Genomic DNA, 16,658 nt, shown 5'->3' with positions numbered 1-16,658 from the left:
AAAGAAATAAATTAGTTTTTTAATTATAAAAAAATATTCTTAAGAGATTACGAACCAGTAAATATTCAATTATTGCATGTAAACCCAAAAAAAAACAAAATGAGAGATGACAATCAAAATCAATCCGAGCCGTGTGTGCCATAAGTCTCCAGTGCTTGCTTGCTGCCATTTGCCTAAAACCCTGCAAAACCCCCAACCTCCATCTTTCTACCTTCCACCAATGTCATCAGCGTCAAGATTCTTACTCTTTGGCACTTCGCTCTTTCCCCGTACAACTCGTTATAGCCATCCCCATAAAACTCTCTCCCCATTTTTCTCCTTTAAACCCCTCCCTTCCCTTCAATTCCACCTCTGCTGCTCTTCCTCCACTGCAGCCACCGTTGCTACAGCCACTACAGATAACACAGAAACCTTGAACTCCCTTCTACAAGAAAGGAAACAAAAACAACATCCGTGGCCTGAGTGGGTCATTTTTGTTGATAAATTGAAGGCCAGGGGTTACTTTATGCAAACTTCTACAAAAGAAGAGGATGAAGATACTACTAGTGAGATTGCTTACACTGACATGAATCAATTAAAGAATGCTTGCCTTAGCTTTGCTCGTGACAGATATGATATTTTCAAGTAAGCCACTTTTATTCCCCTTTCAGTTTGATTGAAATTTGATTAGTGGTTTAAAAATGAAGGGAAGATTAAAAGATTGAGAATTTGGATTTTCAGATATTTGAGAATTAAGAAATGTTTATTGGGTCTTGAATTTGTTTTGTTTTCACTTTTGCAGATCATTGTCTATACCTGATATTCAAACAGTTGTGGAGAGTGGATGTCCTAATCTGCTTCGAAAAGTTGTTAATTCAGCTAAAAGAATGAGAGCTTACGTGCAAAAGGATGAAGGGGATGTATGTTTCTTTACTTTCTTAATTTCGTTCATGATTTGTTAGTGATTAAAAAGATGCATTTCAATAGAAATTTTCAAGTGCCTTCTGGCATTGTGTTTTATGAACTGTTAAGACTCTTGCTTGCAGGCTTGTGGCACTTGTACTCATCGGGGTTTTTGTGATAGAGCGTATGTGACACTAAAAGGTAATGACGCAGAAGGTCGTACCGTGGACATAGTGCGGGTCTTAATGTTCCATGCACTAGATCCATTTGTTATTTCAGGAGGACAGAAATCTCCTGGTAGTGAGCTCATTGAAACGTCTGCAAGGAAGCTGCTTTCTGAGTTGATTGAATTAAGTGAGACACCCCAAGATCCAGCACTACCAAAGCATATTCCCAAAGCCTCCCATAAGAAGGAGCGAGATGTTGATTTCATGGATGGCCAACTGTGTGATAATGTCGAAATGAAGAAAGAAGATTGGATGTGTACCAAGTAAGTGACAATTAGAAAATAATTAAATATATCTCTACAATTCTTTCCTTTATAACTTGATAAACTCTGCATATTCTTGAATGATGTGATCAGAGGGGAACTTTTTCTTCATGCAAAAGGGATCAAAGTTCGGATCATTGGATAACCAATCCAACTTTACGATCCTTAATAGCTTAAGTAGATGCATGGCCTCATTGGGAATTGTTTTTGTTGGCGTGCATGTTAGAATTGTATTTCTTTATTTTAATGTTTGTGGGATTTTCATTAATACCACCAAAGATTTCAGGAGGACTTCTTTTTGGAATTTGGGAAAAGGCTCCTTTGTTCTCAGTTATTCCATGTAACCCCAACCCCGCCATGTTATTTTGGTTTATAACAATTCCTTGATAATATAATTATATTACATCCATTTTGGATTGCCCCACAGTTCAAACATTGCATCCTTGCTTGCAATACTAATTTATTGTAGATTATTGTGCGTCTTACAACTGCATCATGAAGGTATGTGCCCAAAGAGAAAATATGATGGAATCATTTCATTCTTCGAGGATATTGCTTAGGCTTAGACTTGAACTTTTTAGTTGTTGAGAGCTTGAGGTCGAAAGATCAAAAGGAGTTAGTTAAGGGGTATTGAGAAGGAACAAGATTCATCTCTTCTCTGCCATTCCCTTGCATCTATTGTGTCCTATGAGAGGCCAGTTCTTTTTCAGTGTTTTACCACTAATCACCCCAAGTCACTTACAATTAAATGATGTCCATGGCTTTGTCTCCAGTAACAATTCAGTCATCTAATAAGACTAAGCCTGAAACAGAAGGTCCATTGTCTCTAGTACCTTGATGATGTAGATTATAGGAATGTTACATTTGTGCTCAAATGCGTGCATGCTAGAGCTTTCTTCGTCTTTGCACAGGGGAATGCCCATGCATGTGGATGTTCAATATGAATCTGAAGCCAGAACTTATTATATAAGTGTCAAAATGAGATGAACATCACCAATGCTCCTATTCTTTTTTCTTTTTTTTTCTTTTCTTGGGAAGGTGGTCGCTGTTGGGAAAGTGCAGCTCTGTATTAATCTCACATTTTTCTCTTGCTTTTAATTGTGTGTTTATATGCTTGTGCAGACAACAGATACAGTGTGATACCCCGTTAGAAAAATTTGCATTTTGTTTATTGAAATCCTTGGTATGTTCTTGCAGATGCAACTTTATGAACTTCTCAAAAAATAAAAGATGTCAAAAATGTGGTGAACAAAGTGCGAAGAAGGATGGTGATAACAATATTGAAGCTAAGAAAGGAGATTGGATATGCTCTGAGTAAGCTCCCTATCATCTTATTTTCTTTACACTGTGATTGACCTTTTTAAGTTTTTTGCTCTATCGACAGTATTAGGGGAAAAGAACAAATGTTTGAACTTCGAACCATGATTGATTTTACAATTTTAGCTGTTATATTTGTGCTGTATTTTGTTGGTCCAGTTTCATTATGCCTTTGGAGTTCCTTTGCTAGATTCAGAAACCATTTATTTATCCAGTTTTTGCATGATTTTTGTCTCTATTAAAAGCCAGTTTTCACTAAATATTAGGGCAGAATGCAATTTGCTATTTTTTCAGGTAGAAAACTGTTCTCACACTTGTTGAAAGATTGGTCTAGAGCATTTAGTTCAAGGGGCATTTGATTTTCTTATAAATGTTCGTGTGACTTTTAGGATCTTTTGATGCATTTTCTGACTGTTCTTTTCTTTTTTATAGTTTCTAGTAAAAACTTTGATTTGTTAATTCTCAGGAACCTATAATGTTGTTCAATACAGACGAGGGTAAATCTCACAGTATTATGAGATCACAGGGCCCTCTTCTTTAAGTTCAACAACTGTAATGGTGATTCCATCTGTGAGTTGTAAAGACATAAGAGCCATCGTGTTAATCAAATGGAGTAATTTGTAAATCTACCGGTCTGATTCTAGAAACTAGAGGGAGTTCTTTGTAATTATATTATACTGCAGGGGTGGCCCATGGTAAACAATATTTGAGGAATAAATTCCTAGCCTTTCTATTTATATCTGTTCCAAAAACCCAAGGAAATCCTTTTGATGCTTTTTCTTTTTTGAATTGTAGAGCAATAACCTGCAAACTCCAGTTTCTGTAGTTGAGTCGATGTTATTATTTTCATATTGGTCTAACATAATCTTCTCTATGTTGTCATAAACCTGCTGCATCTCTTATTACATCCTTTGTCTCATTCAATCCATTAACTGGCACATTCCATTTCGGGTGCAGCTGTGAATTCGTGAATTTTTCTAGAAATATAAAATGCCTAAAGTGCAAAGCAGAGGGCCCAAAGAGGCCCGGTGTAGATGATGTGAAAATGAAGAAGGGAGATTGGAATTGCAACAGGTAAACCTTATTTTTTTGTCCTAGTAACAAGCGCAATGTAGATATATACAATTGACATTGTGGTGGGAGCGTTTGAGGAGAAAATAATGTGTTCTTCACCCTAATGAGATTTTTATTTGATTAAATTTTAAAAGCATGAAAGCTTGGTGCTTTTGAAGAGGGGGTTGTGGATGTTATGACAGAGCAGTTCTTTGTACCTTTTATGTTAAACACAAGATGCGTGTCTGCCTTTTTTATATTGGGGGCATATTGTTGCCCTAGTGAATCATTTTTGTTACCGTATTGTGAGGCTTCTTGCTTTATGACATCCAACATAATTTCATTGATAGTTCTTGTCATCAATAATTCTATCTAGGATTTTTTTGGGGCGATGGTTAAAGGAAATTTATCTTATGAAGAATGCACAAGTACATTAAAAAAATGTAATAAATGCTATTCTCCCTACGAACCACTACCATTAAATCCCTTGTTTAGTAAGTATTATGTCAGTAAAAAACACATGGAAATATAAAAGAAACAAAGAGGAAGCCTATGAAAGATGTGTTCCAGCTTTCATATCATCTTTATTTGCCTATCTTGAAAGCTATCAACTTCTTATGGAATTTTAATTCGATATTGTTTTTTTTTTTTTCATCTTATTGTCTGCTTTTGAAATTATTCTGTCCATATCACTTGGTTTCTGTTTGCAGCTGTGGGTTCATGAATTTTGCTAGCAATAAGACATGCTTACGTTGCCGAGATCCACGCCCTGAAAGAAAGACTGGAGAGTGGAACTGCCCATCGTGAGTCTCCCTCTCTCCTGATTGATTTGTCTTCAGGATAAAATCCATCTTACTCTTTGCTTTCTGTTTCTGCAGGTGTGACTTCCTGAATTTCAGTAAGAATAAAGTCTGCCTAAAGTGCAATTGTGTGCGCCCCAAAATAATGGCCGGAGAGTGGCACTGCCCATCGTGAGTCTTCCTCACTCTCATCATTGAGTGTCTTTTATGAAAAAAGATGTGTTTAACTCTTTTGCTTTCCGTTTATGTAGGTGTGACTTTTTGAATTTCAGTAGGAATAAAGACTGCATCAAGTGTAAATGTAAGGCGCCCCAAGGAAGCAACAACCGAATATGAAGAACAGATATGGAAAAGCCCTTGTTAAGTTATTAGTAGATAGAGGATGCATGATGCAGGAGGATCTGAATAGTAAAATATGGATATGTTGCATTCACATCACCTGGAAAGCCTGACTTGTATATTTATGGATAAGATGGACTTGTGCAGGCCCAAGAAAAGGTCTGATTGTGCCAAATGACCTGTTTAACGGAAACAAACATAACTTTTAATCTAACTATTGTATTGTGCTCAAAGTTTTTTAGAAGATTTTGCGAGCAAGTTTTTAATCAATTAGGTCAAGAAGGTTTTCAAATTAGATCAAAATTTTTTTTTTCTCAATTTTAGTTTTTTCTTTTTAATTTTAGATTTTCAGCTTTTATTTTTTCATGTTTGATTAGGATTATTTTTCCTTTTCAATTAAGGTCGGATATAGGTCTTTTTAAACTATTATAATTTTTTTTTTTTCAAGTCAAGGATTGACATGATAATTTTTAATTAAAATAAATAGTTGTTTTTATTGTTACATTGTTTGAATAGTCATAACTAGAAGAGGACACCGAGCATGATATAGTAGTGTGGAAGGGGAATGGTTTTTGATAAGATGATTGTTGATAACTTGAGATCTCTCGGTATAGGGAAAATTCTATTTGGTAAAAATTTCAGCAAATTCTAGATAAGTTCAGCAAAAAAAAAAACTCATTTTTTTAAGTTAAGGCTCAAAGTTCATTTACAAATGTATTAAATTACAGGGTGTTAGTAACATGGTGGATTTGTGTGTTGGTGACCCAAGTAGCAACGACAACTCCTCCCCGTGAATCTTTTTCCTTGAATCGGGCCTGTGACTTTTGAAAGTTAAATTCGTGCTAGATTATATGGATTTCTTAAGTTGATTTTTATGAAACCTACAAATCAAGCATTTCTTTAATCATTGTTAAATCTATGAAAACTCACCTCCCCTACATCTTCTCTCCTTTATTGATCTGGTTAATAAAAAGGAGATAGAATTGAAAAAACATAATCTTAGATGCAAAAAAGTTCAAAAAGAGAGAGGAGGAAGACATGTAGTTGAGGAAAGGACACGTAGAGAAATAAAAAAAAAAAAGAGTAAGATAAATTGTCTTCTCACAAAAAGAAAGATGAGAAATTAAACTTGAGTCACTGTGTGAATCCTTAATAAAAATAGATATAACTATCTCTTTTAGTTTTTTTAATGGAACTTTGACCCGTGGTGTCGGGTCAATTTAAAAAAAAATTAAAAAAATATTTAAATATCCCTAATATTTTTTTAATAAAAAAATTAAATTATATGAAGGTTGATTTGATGTGATCCGGTTGACTTTGCAGGTCTAAAAAACAACTTAAACGACCATAAAAATATAGTTTAACTCAAGATTTTTTTCAAAATGACATTTTGTTTTACATTAAGATAACAACATATCGGATTGACTTGGATCAACTCGGGTTAACATGTCAAATCCGTGACTTAGGTTATAAGACTATGATAACCTTATAAAAAACAAATCAAAACAAATTATAAAGCCTAATTTCCAATCAACTCAATGTTGAATGATGAAATTAAAAGGAAAAACAATTAAGGAAGGACAAAAACAAATGACCCGAGTTAACCTGTGGAACTCGCGATTCGAGTTATAAGATCGAGATAGCCTAATACAAAGAAAATCAAAACAAATTATAAAGTTCAATTCTCAATCTGTTCAATGTTGAAGGATAAGACTAAAAAAATATGTTAATTAAAAAAAAACATAAAAAATAACGGTGGTTGTCATAAGACCAAGTAACCTTATAGAAAAAACAAAAAAACTATTTGATTTAACCCGAATTAACTTGTCAAATTCATGATGTTGACCATGAGACTGAGATAACCCCATAAAGAGCAAATAAAAACAAATTATAAAACTTAATTATTTATCGATCATGTCAGTCCCAATGTTAAACAATGAAATTTGTAAAAAATTTAATTAAAACAATGACACAAAAAATGAGCAAAGTCAATATAGATTATAACCTGCTAAGCACTATTCTTAGGTCATAAGATTAAGATAACTTCATAAAAATTAAAATAAAATAATCATGAAGTCTAATTCTTAATCAAATACAATATTAAATAATGAAATTAGAGGGAAAAGTCAATTAAAAAAATCGACTCAACTGGATTAATCTGTCAAACCTGCAACTTGGATTATGAGACGAGGACAACCTAATAAAAAGCAAATCTAATGTTGAAGGATATAAGACTGAGATAACCTTTTTAAATGAGAAAAAAGAGAGAGACTCAATTAAACCAAAATACCAAAAACTTGTAACCCTGATCATGAGACCAATATATGCTTATAGAAAACAAATCAAAACAAATTATGAAGTTTAATCCCCAACCGATCCAACATTGAATGATAAAATTGGAGAAAATCTCAAATAAAAAAACACAAAAAACAACTTAAGTCAACTTGGATTAACTTGTTAAACAATATTCTCAAGTCATGAGACTGAATTAACCTAATATAAAGCAAATAAAACAAATCATGAAGTCTAATTCTCAATTAACCCAATATTAAAGGATGAAATTGAAGAAAACAATTAAGAAAAAAAGCTTTAATTAACCGAGTTAACTTGTTAAACTCATGATTCATATTATGAAAGTTAGATAGCATAATAAAAAATAAAATATAATATCAAAGGATAAAATTAAAAAAAATTAATTAAAAAATCATAAAAAAAGGTAAATATGTTTTTTAGAGCCCACCAAGGAAAATATTATTCATTACTACAATAATAATAATAATAATATGTTTTTTAGTGTATTACTTTTCCTTTTTATTGTATTGTTAATAATAATAACAAAAACAAATTAAATTTGTTCGTGGATTGCTATACATGCCTTTAGACATGTTCATAAAACTAGGAATAAAATAGATTATTGTATAACAACCTGCTTAAAATTGTAGTAATAATTGTGATTTAAAATATTTTTAACTTAAAAATATATTAAAATAATATATTTTTTATTTTTTAAAAATTATTTTTAGTATTAACACATTAAAACAATCTAAAAAAATATAAAAAATAACTTTTAATAAAAAAATCAAATTTTTAAAAACATAATTTGCACTGTAGACAAATTTGCACTGTAAACAAACTCTTAATATATTGTAATTTGAGTAATGCTTGCTAGAATGAGTGTTTCCAGTAAAATCATTCTTTTTTTCCGTAAAAAAAAAAAATAATTCTTAAAATATATAAGCAACAATATTTACAAACTTTATCCAAATGTTTTTTTTATAAAAAAAAAAGAGAGAAAAAAACTTTATTCGAAAATCTACCTTTTATTTTAGAACAAAGAAAGGGCAAAAAGGTAAGAACGTGCTTAAAATTAAAAAAAAAGAAAAAAGAAAAAAAAGTGCGCCTCCTTCCCTTCACAAAAACCCTAAATAAGTAGAGGGAGGACAAGATGATAGTCACAAGTGAGAGAGAGAGAGAGATGGAAGAGGGAGACGACTACAAGTTTCTGTAAATAAAGGAGGCCGTTTCTGCTATTAACTAGCAAAAGGCAATCTAATCGGCGTCGTTCTCGAGTTCGGGTACGGTATTTTTTTAAAAAAACTCCTGTTTCAGCTTTTATTTTTTATCGATTTAAAAAAATTCTGATTTTTGAGTGGCGATGATGATAAAAAAAGGCCGGACTTACGGCTGCTACCAGAAAACTAATTAATTTTTCGTGGTCGGTAGTAGATTGATGAACTTCTCTTATAAAGGTGTCTTTTCTGAGCCACTCTCTTATATATGCATATGCGTGTGTATTTAATTTTTACAAATTTTTATATTTTTAGGATTTGTTTGCATATTATTTTTGCACAGTGAAAATAGTTGATGAATCGTATCCGAAACCTGGAATTCGGCTGAATATTTTCTTGGAAAGTGTGGGAAATCTGCCTAGTGTTAGGTCACCTGGAGATATAATTAATCTTCCTCGTGCCGTGGTATACATATGACCTTATGTAGTATAATAATACTCCAACGTTGTTTTGTTCATCTGTATGAGAATTTCATATGGTATCTTTTATCGCAAGTGTTTTTCTTTCTCGAGAACATTTGATTAAATTGGCATGCGGATTTTGAAGGAGATGAGGATTTTGACTTGTTTCTTTTTAATTCTCTTGTTTCATGGTGATTTGTGATATTCTCAACCTTCAATGATTCAACAGCTGGCTTAAGATGCTTATCTATGACATTTGAGATGTGGGTTCTTTGTGATTTTGTTTCTTTCGAGGCTGACATTGTTGATTAAACCATCCTCTCTAATAGCTAAGTGAACCTGCAAAGATCTGACTTTGGGATTTCAAGTGCTGTGATATATTATATGTTTGGTCTGGTGAAGAATATTTACTGGAATTTGTTTCCAGGGAATTGAAACCGTGCTCCTTTTAGTTTTTGATAGATACCCCATGTTGGAGTAGAGCGAAGGCCTATCATTTGACTTCAGTTTAAATGAAAAACTTGTCTTTTTTTTTTTCTTTTGTTCTAGACATTGGTTGTCTTTAGGTTAAACATGGTGTTGTTCATGCTTGTAGCACCTCTAATGAACTTAATGATGTTTAACTTCAAGTATGCTGAAATCTAGGAAATTTTTTATGCAGATTAAAACTCACAATGATGGTGTCTATTCTCTTTTCAATAAAAAGTTCTCTTCCTTTCTTTATATGAAGGAAAAAATGGTGATGACTTCGTAACTTATCGATGTTCTTCAATATTTCGCCCAAGGAACCACAACTTGAAGTTTATAGCAGGCCTGAGAAAGTTTATACCAGGCTTCTAGATTAAGCAGTTCAACAGCTAAACAGCTACTGGTTTATGTGCTGGCATTGTTTAATGCATTGTGTATGTATTCTCATCAATGTAGATTAGGATTCCCAAATTTAGGATTCTAACACTGAACTGAGCTGTATGTATATGTAAATAGCTAGGTATGTTTACCATCATTACGTAACTTGACTAGGGTTTGTAATGCTGGGTGGAGCTACTCCGACTCTGAGCCAGTAAAGTGTTTTGTTCTTTGGCATAAACAACTCACCAAAAGTAGCACCTACCTTCATCCTCATGAAAATGTTGCATTTTTTATCACTTATTTTTCTTCTGCCTTCGATGTTTGATTGATGTGTGTTTATATTGCTCTCTGCTAACCGCTTCAATGACTTCGCTTGTGACAACTTAAAAGATTTCTGTTGAGATGCTTGTGAAAACTTTCACTGTTATAAATAAAGAAATGAAGTTTTTTTTAAAAAATAATAATGATTAGAATGGGTATAATTGATGAGTTGAAATTATGTTATAGTAACCATGTCAAAATTTATTTATTTTTTATTTAAAATTAATATTTTTAAATCGTTTGGACATGTTGATTTTAAGTCGTGATCATGGATGACAATAATGTAAAAATAGATTTATTTGATAAATATTTCTACTCAAAACTAAAACGAATTATAGATTATATTCTTATAAACATAAAGAAAGAAACAGTATCAAACAAAATAATATTAACATTGGGGAAGAATAAGATAGCTTCTTATCACATGTTATTGGAATTGGCAGATCTATAGTTTAATTACTTAAAAGATAGCTTATAGCTTTTAGATAATTATTGAGTTTCTATAAAGATCAAGTACCAAATGAACAAATGTTGGATTCTGAAACTTTGGGGTCATTTAATGACTAGCAACTAAAAAATCAAATGAATGGATGCATGTTTAATTTTGTGAAGGATCGGTTTTTCTTTATTTCACAAGTATTTAGTATGTTATTTATCTTTTAAATGTCATTTTTATTTGTCATGAGATCTTGATGGGCCGAAGCCCAAGTCCAAAGTTAAAAAAAGTAATAAATAAAAAGAAAAATAAAATTGAGTTAAAGACCGAACCAACAATAGTAGATTAGTGACCAAATCAAGGTATGAAAGAGAAAAAAATGGATAAAAAGAAAGAAGAAATATTAGGTCATTGAAGCATTGCAATAGCTTTTATAAGACCGCACATAATACAATATAAAAATCTTAATATAATATAAAAAATTTAACGAGATGAATTTAATAATGTCAAAAAAAATTATTATTAAAGTTAGAATAGTGTTATACACACTACTACAAGGTGATAGATTTTTTCCACATATTAACATGTGTAATGTATGCGTCAATTTTCTTTCCCTTTCTTCTCTATTGTAGTCCTTAATTCTTTAATAAATTTTCAATTTAGTCCTTAAATTTGCTTGACCAAATAACTTATAAGAGAGAAAGGAAAAGGAAAAAAATTATCATACACATTCTCGAACAACCCAAATATTTAGTACACATCTGCTTTGTTAAAGCAGCACCATGCAACCACTCATTAATATCACGCGACACATGCCTAATTCTTCATTACAAAAAATATGGAAGTTATGGGTGCTTGGCCTTGTTAGTACGACATTGTCATGCAACCATTTGGTGTTATGAGGTGCACTCGTAGTTCTACATTGCTTGAATTATTAATGAGAATGCCTACAAGTCTCACCAACAATGCAATAAGACACAACAACCAATGACTTTGTTTATAGGTTACCTAGACAGTAAGGGTAATTATTCTCCATGATTACTCCCAAGTGATATGCCTGCAACTTTACGCTCCACGAGATAATTCCATGTAACTGAGGTGTATAAATACCTTAGATCACCAAGTAATCATGGACAACTAAACACAAAAAATGATAATCACAACATCCATTCTTCTACGCAACTTGTTCTCATCTTATTTGTTGTACATTATTTTCCTCTTGTGAATTACTAATTTAAATATCGAAGAGTCCCTTATCTTAATATAAGACTTTTTGTGTAGGTATTCAGTGGCTAACCTAATTTAACTTAATATAAATTCTTACAAAACTCATTGCATTAGTTGTGGAAATGCTCAATTCAATTTGATTTTTATTTTATTTGATTAGTGGTGTCATTTATGAGAACTTAAACAAAAACTAGTTCATTCTTGTTTTACACATCAAAAGTTCTTTCCATGGATAAAAACTTAGAACACCAAGCCATGTGAGAGTAATTATAATCCCCACCATATGTACAACAACTCCTTCACGTCTCTAATAAATCTTCTTTCAAATGAGTTTGCTTACTAAAGCTGTTCTAGCTACTCAATAACAATTTTGAATGCTATCACTACCTCAATGGATAACACAACAACTAGCTCAACTACATTCACTATTAAATGCACATAAACAACTCTAATTTCTTAAAGAAACATGATAGAATAACATGATAGAATGACATGCAAGAAAGTAGGCATGAGAACACTAATACTCTAAACCTCTAAAAAAGCTACTCTCACCATGAAAAACGTTCTCAAACTGAATATTTTGAATCTCACTAACATAGACCTTATCAAAAAAGACCATGATGTTAGATAAGATCCATACTGAACAAGCTTCTAAGAATGAATATCACCACCACCAAGTAGAACACATATATAAAGAGAACATATATAAAATGTATGAATTATCTTGGAACTTGTAGAAAAAAACATTGATGATATAGGTAATCCTTTTGATAACACTTCCTAGATTTGCTCAGGTATGGTACCATAACATAGATCTTAGCTTTATCCTTGACTTGGGCAATCTCTACGCCAAACTCATCTATTGCTTCAACACAAGCATACTAACTAAAAAAATATAAATAATCTATTTGTCATAATACAATAAGAAGATGAGAGTATTAGAATATATCTTCAAATGTGGAATGAGAAAATGCTTAGTGTAAAAGGTCTACTCCAACCTATTACCACTAAAGTCTTGGTTAGTAAGGCCTACAACTATTTTATATGAAATGTGTATATTCTTTCTGACCAAACTCTTCTTAAAGTGAAATAGGTAATGAAAAACTATATTTAAGTGGAAAAGGAAAGTGTGACAAGACAAGGACATTCTCGGTTCTAGCAATAAACCTTTAAACTCCGTAAACCCTAAAATAAATTAAAAGATAAATAAATAATAACTCAACTAATTAAAACAAGACTAAAGTCGAATTTTATAATTTGCTGACAAAATCAAAGCTCAACTTCAAACAAATATCTCTCCCTCGTCTTGATGAATTATAAGGTCTACCATATATCATTAGAAATATATGGATGTCTACTTTCCAATACAACTAAAATCGCATCAAAATTTATTTTGTATCTCCATCTATGGCCAAAATAATAGCTAAATGTCAAAATTGATAGATTTGAATCTTCTTATTCCAATCTTTTTGTAATGTATGGAAGCTCCCATACAAGCCTTTCTTGGACATGAATCAAATTAATCAAGGCTTGTTTTTTATTATTTGATATCCTCTCAAAGTCCGCTCTAGCCCATGTATCTTAAAGAAATCCATTAATTGTCTCCTTGAATCTCTTTGCTCTAAATCTTATAACTGAACACAATGAAACCTCTAATGAGTCTCTTGGTGTTGAAGTTATGATCGCATCAACTCTCAACCAACTTTTCCTTTCTTTTTTCTACTTTAATCTATTATTCTTCAATAACTTTCCAATTTGATCCTAAATTTTATTGATTAAATAACATGTAAAAAGGGAGGGAAAATAGAGAAAAAATTAATGTTTTATAAGTGATCTAACTACACAAATACCTAGTACACACTCGCTTTATCAATATGACATCATACAACCACCCATTAGTGCTACACAAAACACACCTAATTCTCTTTTACAAAAGTTATGGAAAGTATAGGAGTACTACTTATCAATGCAGCACCACCACAAAACTCTTGATGTTACACAATGCACACCTAGTTCTTTATTACATGAATTATCAGTATATACGCCTACAAGTCTCATAGATTGCATAACAAGACACAACAACTAATAACTTATTTTACAAATTGCCTATGTGACAAATGTAATTATTTTATATGATTACTCTGACATGGTATGCTTGCAACTTCATACTTTACGAGGTAATTTTATATGATCAGTGTGTATTATGTCAGGTCACTACAAACAACTGAACACAACATATGACATTCATAATATTCACTCTCTTATACACCTCATTTTTGTTCTTGTCCTCTTTGTTGTACATAATTTTTTTTTTATAATTTGATAATTTAAATTAAATATCAGAAGGTCACCTATCTTAATATGAGACTTGTTTCGTTAGAGTTTGAAGATCACTCCAATCTAACTTAATGAAAACTTCTTCAAAACTGATCACATTGGTTATGGAAAGACCCAATTTAATTTGAGGTTTTTCCTTAACTACATCAAATCTCAAGGTTCACGATCTTTAAAATAGGTTTTCCAATTTGAAATTAGAATCTAGTTTTAACAACCATGATTAATTCAACTAGCAATAATGTCAAGCCATAAAAATCCAGATGTCCACTTATTTTCCTTCATCACAAGTAGGTAAGATACGTGACTCGTGTTACATCGTTGGTCGGGTCAAGATTTTTGTCATATAAAAAGGATGTGCATGCGTTGCTAGTGTGTTTGAAAAACAGTAAGAAAAATCACAACTCGAGTCATAAACCCGAATGGGTCAAATATGCTAGTTTCATTTAATTATATGATAAAAAAAATTACAAAACTCGATTCCTAGACAACCAAATGCTAAAGGACATAATTGAATTTTTAAAAAAAAGGACAAGAAAAAGTAAATAGGTCTTGACATGTGTCATGAGGCTAGGATAACTCCAAAAAATGAATAAAACAAATTACGATGTCCAATTCTCAAACCAACAAAATATCAAATGATGAAACAAAAAAATATTCAATCTTAAAAAAATGACTTAAAAAAAGACTCTGGTCAACCCGGGCTATTCTATCAAACATACAATCTAAGTCATAAGACTATGATAACCCTATTGAAAAGAAAGCAATGAAAATCATGAAGTCTAATTTTAAAGAAACTCAATGTTAAAGGATGAAATTGAAAAGGAACATAAGTATAAAAAAATCTAAAAAAAGAATGATGTCAACTCGAATTAATCTTTAAAACTCGTGATCCAGGTCATGAGATCATGATCATTTCATAAAAAAAATCATGAAACTCAATTTTTAACCAATCCAGTGATGAAGGATGAAATTAAAAAAACTTAATTTTAAAAAAGAACCCAATGCAAAAAATAAAAATCAAAAGAATGAGGACCAAATTTGAAATAAGAATATAATGACAGGACACCTCTCAATTTTAGCTAGATTAATGTGAATCCTAAGGAGAAGAGAGAGAAAAAAAGAAGGAGAATGAAAAGTGTCGCTAAAACATCATCACCGCTCCCCACCAACATGTGATGCCTTGCTTGGGATCCCTCGCCACGTCGTTCTTAACGCCACCAAGGAAGCCGGTGTTTGACCGCTGAAGAAAAATGCACGTGCCACTAGCACATGATGACTTCCTCCACATTGGAACTTGTGATGCAAGCGCTAGCCAAGATGGCTTGTTGACTTTATCCCACCGTATTCATTTTAGTTTTAATTTTGATCCTGTAAGGATTAATTAATTTATATCAACATAATTTTATTTTATTTTTCCAAATCAAGTACTAATCGAGCGCCCAAAGTTTATCTTGATATTGTGAAATCTTAATATCTAGGAAACCAAAACAAATTGCAAAGTCAAGTCTCAAATAAAAACAATGCAAAATGATCCAATTAATAAAAAAAATGGAGTAACCCAAAAAATAGACATGACCTCTTCCCTTTCTCATGCAAATTAATCCTTAATGCTAGCAAAAAAAAAAAAAAAGGGGGAATGAATATTTTTTAAGCTTCAATTTCAGTACTCAAAGCTCTAATTCTTTTAAATCAATAAAATTAAATTGTATTTTGTCAAACAAAACATTAACTTAGCAATGAAACATTTTCTCAATGTTGTGAGATCCTAATACAAAATACAAGGGCATAAAAAATAAATTATCAAGATCAATCCTAAATCAACACAATGTTAAATGACCAAATAAAAAAAATTAATGGACCAAAATTGAAAAAAAAAAACTAAGAGGCCAAAAAAAAAGCAACCATTATGCGATTCTAAAATGATTCATCCCAGAAGCTATAATGAATTATAGTATTTTTTTTCTTATAATGTGCACTCAAATTTTTTTTTGTGATATCCTAAAAATGAAAAGAAGAGGAAAACCATATTCTTTTTTTATATAAAAAATATCTCCATTTTTTTTTCTTTCTATTGAATCTTTTTTGTCTTTTTTTTAAATAGAACTTTTATCTTTTAATATTTCATTGGTTTTTATAATTTATTTTAATTAATTTTTTTATAAAATTATTATAATCTCAAACAAATAACTCAGTATTTGACCGACGCTCCATTTTGTCAGCGCTTATTTGTAGAATCATATTATTAAATAAAAAATAGTTAAAAAAAAATTATTAAATCTAATAGAGTCCATGATTTGGGTTATAAATTTAATGAGTTAAGTTGCAAAACTAAAATAAATCTAATATACAATTGTTTTAATATTAAAATAAAAAAATCATCTTGAAATTTTTAAAAAATCAAAACATATTTTTCACTAATTGCTCAGATTGCTTTTGAACCCTTCAAATTAACTAAATCACATTAAAACAATTTCCACATAGATTAATTTTAATTCACGACTAGAAAAAAAAAATTTAAAGTTTAACTCGCTTAGTATAGTAAAAAAATGAAACCTAATCCCATCCTAGACATTTCTTTTCACGTTCAAGAAATTTTTAATCCAACCCAGAGCGGGACGCAAGCACGTAAACTAGTAT

At 31.3% G+C, this 16,658-nt stretch overlaps 1 protein-coding gene, 1 long non-coding RNA gene and 1 other non-coding gene across 4 annotated transcripts; all 3 read left to right on the top strand.

Annotated features, from left to right (window-relative positions):
• Positions 1 to 94: 94 nt before the first annotated feature.
• On the top strand, positions 95 to 5,095 carry LOC133675022 (uncharacterized). The gene is made up of 8 exons (XM_062096288.1): positions 95 to 624; positions 782 to 899; positions 1,026 to 1,372; positions 2,570 to 2,686; positions 3,647 to 3,763; positions 4,453 to 4,545; positions 4,621 to 4,713; positions 4,794 to 5,095. Exons 1-8 carry the CDS (start codon positions 107 to 109, stop codon positions 4,876 to 4,878), a joined length of 1,488 nt encoding a protein of 495 aa, XP_061952272.1. The 5' UTR covers positions 95 to 106; the 3' UTR covers positions 4,879 to 5,095.
• A 3,148-nt stretch (positions 5,096 to 8,243) lies between these two features.
• On the top strand, positions 8,244 to 10,565 carry LOC133675505 (uncharacterized). Of its 2 annotated transcripts, XR_009835436.1 has the most exons (3): positions 8,256 to 8,456; positions 9,513 to 9,980; positions 10,507 to 10,565. It is a non-coding gene; the product is annotated as an uncharacterized LOC133675505 (long non-coding RNA). The 2 variants fall into 2 exon arrangements; XR_009835435.1 differs by lacking the exon at positions 10,507 to 10,565 and having other exon boundaries at positions 8,244 to 8,456; positions 9,513 to 10,000.
• On the top strand, positions 8,532 to 8,648 carry LOC133676381 (small nucleolar RNA snoR113). Its single transcript, XR_009835592.1, has one exon. It is a non-coding gene; the product is annotated as a small nucleolar RNA snoR113 (small nucleolar RNA).
• Positions 10,566 to 16,658: the final 6,093 nt, after the last annotated feature.

The sequence above is a fragment of the Populus nigra genome, chromosome 16 (genome assembly GCF_951802175.1).
Source record: "Populus nigra chromosome 16, ddPopNigr1.1, whole genome shotgun sequence".
NCBI classification, from domain to species: Eukaryota; Viridiplantae; Streptophyta; class Magnoliopsida; order Malpighiales; family Salicaceae; genus Populus; species Populus nigra.
Note: the sequence above shows the minus strand (reverse complement) of the source record. Positions and strands in the feature narration are given on the sequence as shown.

Bases quoted from the DNA above. Each gene is read 5' to 3' on its own strand.
- LOC133675022 (XM_062096288.1), top strand. From the start codon at position 107: ATGACAATCAAAATCAATCCGAGCCGTGTGTGCCATAAGTCTCCAGTG. The intron at 900-1,025 runs GTATGTTTCTTT...TCTTGCTTGCAG, and splicing joins TGCAAAAGGATGAAGGGGAT to GCTTGTGGCACTTGTACTCA. The intron at 3,764-4,452 runs GTAAACCTTATT...TTCTGTTTGCAG, and splicing joins GGAGATTGGAATTGCAACAG to CTGTGGGTTCATGAATTTTG.